Raw genomic sequence first — 9,221 nt, 5'->3', positions numbered from 1 at the left:
TCTCACTTCAAGTCGAGCGCTTTGATCCGTGCGCCGCTGGCGCCTAAAGACAACATAACTTGTCTGCCCATTAGGGAGACTGACAAATCGTGACAGATTGTTTATGCGGGCCAATTAGGGACGCAGACGCTTCCATGAGAACTGGCTGCATGCGCAACAACAACCCAAATAAGCAGGAGAGTCTATAGCGTCACGTTGGATTCCCTCCCGCTTCATACACGTTTTTAGACATGTTACCAAATAAAAAGTCCCTGAGCTCCACGGAAGGAGTCGGCCGCCGAGGCTTTGACCCGGTGACATTTCCTTTCAAGTGATAATAACAATAGAGACTCCCTGTTTTTATGGACTGCGGATAATGAGAAGGCACACAAGAGGTACAGCCAGGTAAATCAATGACAGTCCTGGGTTTAAAGCCTCACCCCACCCCAACCCACCTCCCCTGGATTCCACATCATTTTTGACTTTAATGGATGCAGTCAAAGGAGGAGAGGTGGGGGGTGAAAAAAAAAATCCACGTGATCCCTCCCCCTAAGTCCCATAATTACCCCCTAAATGACTGCTCAGGCCTTGTGTGTTTCAATCTGATTAGAGCCCTGCAGCCATCAATAAAACTGCTGCTGCTGCTGCTGCTGCTGCTCTTGGCTCTGAGTGGGTTCATGGGTAAAGAGAGGGCAGTAAACTTTAGGAACTAGTTTGTTTTTATTTTTTTTATCATCATTATTATTCAAAGGGTCGATCTGTTGCCGTTTTTGGTGCAAATGTGCGTAAACATGATAGTTAGACGCGATGGCAAGCGGACGTGTGTTTGTAAAAATGCTAATTGCGGCTCATTAAGGCCTTTTTGCATGTAAAACGCGGTCATGTGGGATTCAGATTTGATGAACTCATGCTCCATTAAGGAGGTTTGTTGTGTTTGTGTTGATTCAAAGTGGGCTTGTTTGAGGGACTATTGTTAACTTCTCTCTCTGTCTCACCCCCTCACTCACCCCCCCCCCCCCCTCTCTCTCTCTCCCTCTCTCTCCGTAAGACACGCCCACGCCCGTCCCGGATTGGTCGCCGGTCTCTCCACGCCTGCCTTATTAGAGCCGAGCTGCTGCTCCACTTTTTGTCACATAAACATAAGGACGCGGCTGAACTGATCGAGCTCCGCGTACAAACAACTCTCGCCCAACTTGTTCCTGCGCCGAGCCGCGACCGTCTCTCCGCCACCGTGCCCGCCGGACCTGTATGGCCCCATCGGTCACCATGTCGGCCTTGATCGCTGGTTTGAAAACGGAAGACGCGCCTCCCCGCTCGGTCCTGGTGAGCCGAGGCGACATGCAGACCAGCCTGAGTCACGCCGCGGAGGAGAGCGCTAAGCCCAAAGTTGCCATCCTGCCCTTCAGCGTCGAGGCGCTCATGGCCGACAGGAAGCCCAGCAGAGAGGCGCCGTCCCCGGACGCCGCCACGTCCGTTCCCGGGACGTCCCAGGTGATGGGAAAGGGGGCGCGAATGGGTTCTTACGGGGCTCTGGATAGCCCGGTTCCGGGACTGGCCGTGGGCTCTCCGTTTTCCGTGGGCGACATCATGAACATGCCCGAGGACGTGTTGATAAAGCCCGAGAGCCCGGACGCCAAGGAGCGGACTTCATGGATACAGAGTCCCCGGTTTTCTCCCACGCCTCCACGTAAGTTTGCGAAAGATACAGAACGTATTTGTTCTATTTAAAATACACAAAGGCAACAATGTGGTGTTTCCCTTAAAAGTCTGAACTTCGCCGTCTGTCACGGTTGCGCTTCCTTGACAATTAATTGTTATCACCTCGCTTTGTCTTGTGCGCAATCTTTCCGGCTAAACCGCGTCTTTGTCAATCCAACGCAGGGCGGCTGAGTCCTCCGGCGTGCCCGCTGCGAAAGCACAAGACCAACAGGAAGCCCCGGACGCCCTTCACCACGTCCCAGCTGCTGGCGCTGGAGAGGAAGTTCCGCCAGAAGCAGTACCTCTCCATCGCCGAGCGCGCAGAGTTCTCCAGCTCCCTCAACCTGACGGAGACCCAGGTGAAGATCTGGTTCCAGAACAGGAGAGCCAAAGCCAAGCGGCTTCAGGAGGCCGAGCTGGAGAAACTGAAGATGGCAGCCAAGCCCATGCTGCCGCCGGCTTTTGGGATTTCCTTTCCTCTGGGCGCGCACGTCCCCGCGTCGTACGCCGGCTCGCACCCCTTCCACAGGCACTCGCTGCCGGTCTCCCCCGTGGGACTGTACGCCGCTCATGTGGGATACAGTATGTACCACCTGGCTTGACCGCGGACCGAAGACGCGCTGACAGACGAGGGGGGTACAGACTCCTGCACCAGCGTCCCGTTGGCGAGACGCAGGGGCCCAAACGAGCCCCTCAGAGCTGTGGGGGCCCACCGTCACACTATGCGCCATGCAGGGGCCACAGACCCTCCACACACGGTCCTGAAGTGTGTCCACTTGGCTTGACTTCGCCAGTAAGTGAACACACTGCGAACGACACTTCGCCTTTCAGTCAGTCAGTGTCAACTGTTAGAGCTGTACTGTACCGAGGGACTCTGGCAAGAAAGTATTGGAATCCTGAGAAGAAGAAGAAGAAGAAGAAGAAGAAGAAGAAGAAGAAGAAGAAGAAAAATGCTATTTGATTGAGAGGTGGCCGCAGTGGCTTTAGAACGGACATTTTGGCGGCGCAGAGGTGGAAAACAGCTGTGACTGCAGGTCATTATTTTTTTTATTATTATTTTTTAAATATTTTTTGGTGCATCATGACCGGACACTGGGCTGTGCCACAGTGGGACCAACAGCAGCCCGGTTTGGCTGCCATCAGGGCTCAGGGCCAGGTAACACGGCGAACACACCAACTCAAAGACATTTAACGCAGCTTCTTGACAAAAAAAAAAAAAAAAAGCCACATCGGGCCCCTGCAGATGCTGTCAAACTGCAATGAAAGGCAGGGAGAAAAGAAAAGAACCCCCCCCACACACACACCTCTTTTTATGCATTCATATCAGTGCGTAATAATTATAGTGGGTCACTGAATCCAGATCCAATTAATGCTCTTTAAGAATTTGGAGAACCACAGCATTTTTTTTTTTCTAAATATAACAGCACTGTCTGTTGTTGGAATGATTCCCTTCGGAAGGGATATGTGTACTGTAAAATAATGTATATTTGAAAAATATCCTCATTTATATTATGAATATATTTGTGACATAACTTAATAAATTGTTTATCCTTTTTTCATTAAGCCTGTTGTGACTCACATTGTGATTGTAGCACCGATAATTTTTTTTTTTACTACATTCAACAGGGTGGGAAAATAATTACGCCACTTGTATGTTCTATTTTTTTTTTTTTCTAAAAGAACAAAAAAGAAGAAAAAGAAAAGAGAGACGTGAAATGGATTCAATACATTTTCTCCGGCAGTTCAGTAACTCGGTGGCGATATTTATTTATCGAGCGGATGGCACCGTTGACTTTTGAACGTCACATTTCTGGGAAGGTTTCGTCCGATGCGCACGTCAAGCCAGAGGCGCGATGCCCGCGAGCTTGACAGCTCCTCGTGGAAGCAGTGCGCACGCCCTTGAGTGTCAGCTCGTCTTCTTCGTCGTCGTCGTCTTCTTCTTCTTCCTGTCACCGCTGCTGCGCATTTAACTGGCGTCCTGCGAGCCGCCAGCCGAGGCGCATTACTGTCTCCTGCATGGCTGGAATGCGTCGCTACATCTGTTGCCGATTGCTCTGAAACAACTAACCTAGATTTCTGTTGGCGCCACGAGACTTTAGGGGGGGGGGGGGGGGTGCGCGTGGAGTATTTTTTTTTTTTTTTTTTTTTTTTAAGTGGATTGGAGGATGGGGGCGCGGGGGGGGTGGGGGGGGCGAGTTGACTTCAAAACAACCTCGATAAATATCGGAGAGAGGTTCTTCGGGCTAAAGTGCTTGTAAACAATCCGCTGGCGGTTGCAATTAGGGAGCCGTTTAAGGGGCGTAGAAGAAGGCGACCAGGTGACAGCCCATTACGGAGAGGAGAGGGTGTTTTTAATTTTTTTTTAATTTAAAAAAAAAAAAAAAAGAAAAATTACCCCCCTTGTCCTGTCTGGCTATAATGACGAACAGAAATGGCTGCGAATGTCTTTATGATGGCAGACACGTTTATTCACAGAGCTGCTTGTGACCCGAGAGTGTGAATCACACAGGTCGGTTCAGGAACTATAGACCTGTTGAGTGGTTTTTAGGTTTGAGGGACTGAGGAGTGAAAAAGAGAACAGAAAGGGGAACTAAAGTGAGGGACAGAGATTGCAACTGGCAACAAGACACAAGACTCTGTCATAACCAAATCATCTATCATCTATATCTATATGTCTGTTTTCCAGGGGGAGTTGCTGGGGGGTGGGGGTGCAAAATGACAGAACAGCGATCAGAGACGGAGGAGGCTGGAAATTAGAGGCCACTCAGCACCAAGTTTTTTCTTGACTTCTTTCTTTTTTCCCTTCTTTCTTTCTTTCTTTCTTTCTTTCTTTAAAGGCTTTCTCCGGGGCTGCGCGCCATTCAGGCAGGGGTTAAACCGGAGTAAAATAATTGCTGTAATGAGCAAAAAAAAAAAAAAAAGAAGTCAATGTGCCGCAGACAGAGGCCGGCTCCAGCGAGGCTGTAGCTCCAGGCAAGGCGGAACTTTTATCATTCCTAAAATGTCAACGAGGGACTGGGACGGGCAAACACTTTTGGCTGCGTGTGTGTGCGTGCGTGTGTGTGTGCGCGCGCGTGCGTGTGTGAGCGTGCGCCCGAGCTGTGATTTCCTCCTTGGCGCGGACAGGCTGCGTGTCCCAAACAAGCACAACAAACAGAAAGAGGGATTTATCGCACCCCACAGGGGGAAAAAAACACGTTTGCCGGAAATCGTGTAAAAATCGGACGACTTGTACACCGGAAAGAAGTTATTGCGATTAATTAGTTGTTGGTGATTTTCTGTTTTTTTTTTTTTTTGTGTGTGTGACAAGCCACCACGGGGGGCGTGATTTAAAGCAGAATCGAGGCTGGAAATGAGCTTTGGAGAAATCACACGGGTGAGCGCTCCCGCTGAAAAGGAGAAGAAGAGAAAGTCGACACAAAAGAAGCAAAAGGGGATCAGTCCATTCCCCCCCCCCACCCCCCTCTCCTCCTCCTCTCCACTCTTTCATTCTTTTGTCCCGGACTCTCTCCATCAAGCCAGGAGGCAAATAGAAAACAAAAACACGCGGTTTAAATCGTTCAGAAGATCACAGGAGGCTGTTTGACTCGGGCAGTAAAATCCAATAGAAAGGTAAATGAGCCGGACTGTTGGATGAGTTGAGTCGAAAGACAGCGGGGCCTTTAACCTTTAACGCGGTGCTTCTGATCGCTGCATGGGTGCAATGTCAGGGGATTTTTTTCTTTATTATTTTTTTTTTTTGGGGGGTGGTGAAATATTTTGTGTTTTATCACAGGTAAATGGTTTTTTTTTTTTTTGGGGGGGGGGGGGGTATATGTTGGAATTATCTTTATCTTTTTAGTTACTATAAATTAATGTGAAAGAAATATAATCAGTATGAATGATTTCATTTCAACAGAATATTTTAACATAAATACGTCAAATTGAGCAATATTTTTTAAATACTTTAAAAAAAAATGCAACATAGGTAAATATCATAGGTAAAAACAAACAAACAAACAAACATATATGCTTACAACAATTGCACTGATTTTATATCGGTTACAAGAAATGCTTGCGAGCACAAGGGGTGCTTTTTAAAATAAAATAAAAATATATATTGATAAATTGATGCGTCACTATGACGAGTTGCAACGGTAAAGCGTTGGCAGCGTGATGAATGTGCTCCTTATAATTTGCTTTGCTCCTGTCATACACCACAACACCACCTTCTGTTCAGGTGCAAGTCACTGCTTTGATTTTTCCGGTTAGGTATTAAGACTAAAAAGTGAAACGACCGCGAGTAAATACTTTCAAGCAAAGTAGAAACCGAGCGCATGCATGTGGAAGGGCTCATTCATCCACAAGCACTGTGGAGGAATTAAATATCACGCACATTAAGCTAGTACTAAGTATTTAACTTTTTTTTTCTTTTGCCACATTAATCCACATATCTTGGTCATATATGGGATGTCTTTAGTATGTAGCTACAGTGCAGAAAGTAGTAAAGATAAAGAATGAACTAGTGTGTCCAAACTTTTGCCTGGTAGTGTGTGATAGTTTTGTTTTTGCTTTTTAATACGGAGCAAAATTTCGTAAAACTGTCCCCCAGTCTGATGAGAATTAGATGCACATTTTATAAACACACTGATTTTGATTCTTTAAAAATCTCTAATTACTTTAATTGAACCACATCCCTCATGATTATTACTTTTATTTTATTGCTTATTTAAATCAAATTTCCAGTATTATTAAACTGCCATGTCAGATTTGAAATTCTCAAAGGTTTTAAAACAAAAAACTGGTCAAGTTGGTCATTTTCTAAAATGTGTGTATTTATTATTGTAAAACTGAAAATCAAAGTGAATACTGTGGTGGGTATTTACCCCACCCCACGCCCCCACTCCCCTCTAGGGAGATCCAAACACTGTAAACACTGTTAACAATAATGTTAAAGGCTTAAATCTATATTTAGTGACCATCAAAGAGAGTCATCATCACCAGTTAGCTGCTGAGACCTCTATTAAAGAAAAGTATCCCTGGAGAAAACCAGATGTTCTCATGCAGGACGTTTCTCGGGAACACTACAGCAATGACATGTTTAAAACTCAATACAGTAGGCTCGCGGTGAAGTCGCACTCGAGACTTCCGTTCAGAGCAAAAACATTTATTATTGCTGTAAAGATGTAAAGTTGGGCTTGCATTTGCAGGATGGCTGAGTGAAACGATAAACCGCAAGCGCCAAACATATTCATCTGGATTGATGTGTTTCGAAAAAATTAACGGGCAAATCTTTCGACCGAACAGGTCAATAAAGAAAGAAAACACGCCTGAACAAGTCGGCGTTGTATAGGGCTTTCGCCTGTGTTGTCCACTAGAGGGCGTCACTGATTTCAGCTGACCCTTGAACAGGCCAATTTCTTTGGCCGTGTGACACAGCGTAGGCCAGATTTAGCCAGTTAAATAAAATCCACGCGTGCCAACCTGGCTGTAATTGTTAATGGGAGACCCTTTAGCTGAATAAGCACCACAGCGTGTAAACCAGGGGAAAGCATTGTTTGTGCTTCCTTTTAGGGCATAGCCTTTTGATGACTATTAGCAGGGGTTTGAATCACGCTGAACTCTAAAACACCTCTAAAATTACAATTAGAACCGGGTGCCAATGAAAATTAAAGGGCAAATATTTCCTCGTGTCGACTAATGAGGCAACGTTTCTTTAAAGGTGCCATAAAAGCACTTAATGTGATGGAAAATTGCCTGGAAACCCAATAAACCGGAGTGAATCGCCGGCTGCCTCAACTCAAATGGGTTTCTGATCTGCTCTTTACAAGGTCATTTATTTCAACAAAGCAGAGGATGATTATTGTCAACCCTTGGGTTTTTTTTTTTATTGTGCAGAATGGAGCGTTTTTTTGGGCTAAATTACCGGGGCCACATGCGGTTGGAGCGTAATGCCCATGTTTCAACTTATAATGATAGAAACTAACAAGGATTATGTGGCCTTCTAATGATGATCAACAAACACAACATGTTTACGACGGCACTCTGGGCCTGTTTCCCACGGAGACGGCTGCTCCTGACTCATGTTTAGGGTTCATTTTTGAGGGGGTTGTGTTAAGATGAGAGAGTTTGAGGACTTTAATGTGGCCGCAAAGGTACAACATCAACTGCAGATTGTTAAATGATAAACAGCTGATGGATATTTGGTCTAAATAATGAATAGATGTAAAATAGATATCGTGCAGAGGAGTGATTTAGTCTTGTTGTTTGTAGGATCATTAACAGAGGAAGCATGTTGCAGCAATGGTACTTTTTTTTTTTTTTTTTTTTTTTTTTACAGTCTTCTAGTGCTAAAGATTCATAGTAGGTATATTGCGTGCTGCTGAAATCAAAATCCCTTGCATCCATGGCTGCAGGAAAGTGTGCGCAAGAACAAATTGTGCAGACAGGTCAGCAGCTGTATGCTGATATGAAACGGCCCCGATCTGAAGGTGGAAAAAGTGAGCAACCAGCACCACCTAGTGACAAGTTAACTCACAGCACAGACCTGCCTCACACACCTCTTTACGAGACTCCATTTAAGGCTGCACAAGCCAAAACATATAAGTACTTTCATAAGAAATGCAATCCTGTGAGAGGTTCAAACCGCGATGACGAGCAAGATATCAAAAACATATTAATAAAAACAGGTATGAAATTAAAATATTACACCCTTGTTTACAGCTTTTCCCCTAACCAACCCATCAAAAACAATGCAAAACAGCATCAGCTCAAGCTGTGGCTGCATACAAGATAGCATTAAAGCTTTTAGGGGTGAATGTTTGCTTTTCAGTCACCATCAATGAGTGAAAAACTAACAGTTGCGGTGTGTATACTTCTAAAGGTAACACACACAAGTCCTAAGACCGATAGACAAATAAACGAGACATCTTACTGTTACTTTAGGGGACACTGTATAAGGCGGTATCCTACGGTGGCCGGGAGCTGCAAACGCTGCATATTTACGAAACAAAACGGAAGTGCTGCAGGAGATAAACGCGGCAAATTAAAAAAAAGAAACGGAAGTGCACCTGGCCACTAGGAGGGGCACTCTCGGTTAAAAGAGGAACCGCTTCCACAGGTTTGGCCCATCCCTCAGTTTGGTGCCCCTAGTGGCCAGGTGGACTTCCGTTTTGTTTCGTGTTTGCAGCCCTCGGTTACGGTTAGTATTGACGCGACTGACTACTGACTAATTCTAAATTCTTATGCAGCACATAGGTATCGCAAAATAGTGAAAAACACGGATTAGGAAATTACAATCTGGCCAACAGAGGGCAGCAGATGTTACATTTTGAACTGTGCCCTGAAATCCAAAAAGAACAACGTCAACTACTACTACTACTACTACTACTACTAGCTTTAGTAGTAGTAGTAGTAGTAGTAGTAGTGTGTAGCGGTATTTCCTTTCTTCCTTGAAGTAAAGACAATCATTTGTCATTTGCAATTCAAACCATCCAAACGGTGTACCTTAGGCGCAACAGGAAATTGGACATTTCCAGGAAATTACTTCAGGCATTAAAACAAGC

General features: G+C 45.5%; 1 protein-coding gene across 1 annotated transcript; it reads left to right on the top strand.

Moving 5' to 3' along the window:
• Positions 1-1,105: 1,105 nt before the first annotated feature.
• msx1a (muscle segment homeobox 1a) lies at positions 1,106-3,240 on the top strand. Its single transcript, XM_076014368.1, has 2 exons — positions 1,106-1,666; positions 1,861-3,240. Exons 1-2 carry the CDS (start codon positions 1,228-1,230, stop codon positions 2,277-2,279), a joined length of 858 nt encoding a protein of 285 aa, XP_075870483.1. The 5' UTR covers positions 1,106-1,227; the 3' UTR covers positions 2,280-3,240.
• The last annotated feature ends 5,981 nt before the right edge of the window (positions 3,241-9,221 follow it).

Source organism: Nelusetta ayraudi, unplaced genomic scaffold (genome assembly GCF_046127955.1).
Source record: "Nelusetta ayraudi isolate G7.1 ecotype Tasmania unplaced genomic scaffold, CSIRO-AGI_Nayr_v1 ptg000168l, whole genome shotgun sequence".
NCBI lineage: Eukaryota > Metazoa > Chordata > Actinopteri > Tetraodontiformes > Monacanthidae > Nelusetta > Nelusetta ayraudi.
This window is presented reverse-complemented; position numbering and strand designations above follow the sequence as displayed.

Bases quoted from the DNA above. Each gene is read 5' to 3' on its own strand.
- msx1a (XM_076014368.1), top strand. From the start codon at position 1,228: ATGGCCCCATCGGTCACCATGTCGGCCTTGATCGCTGGTTTGAAAACG. The intron at 1,667-1,860 runs GTAAGTTTGCGA...AATCCAACGCAG, and splicing joins GTTTTCTCCCACGCCTCCAC to GGCGGCTGAGTCCTCCGGCG.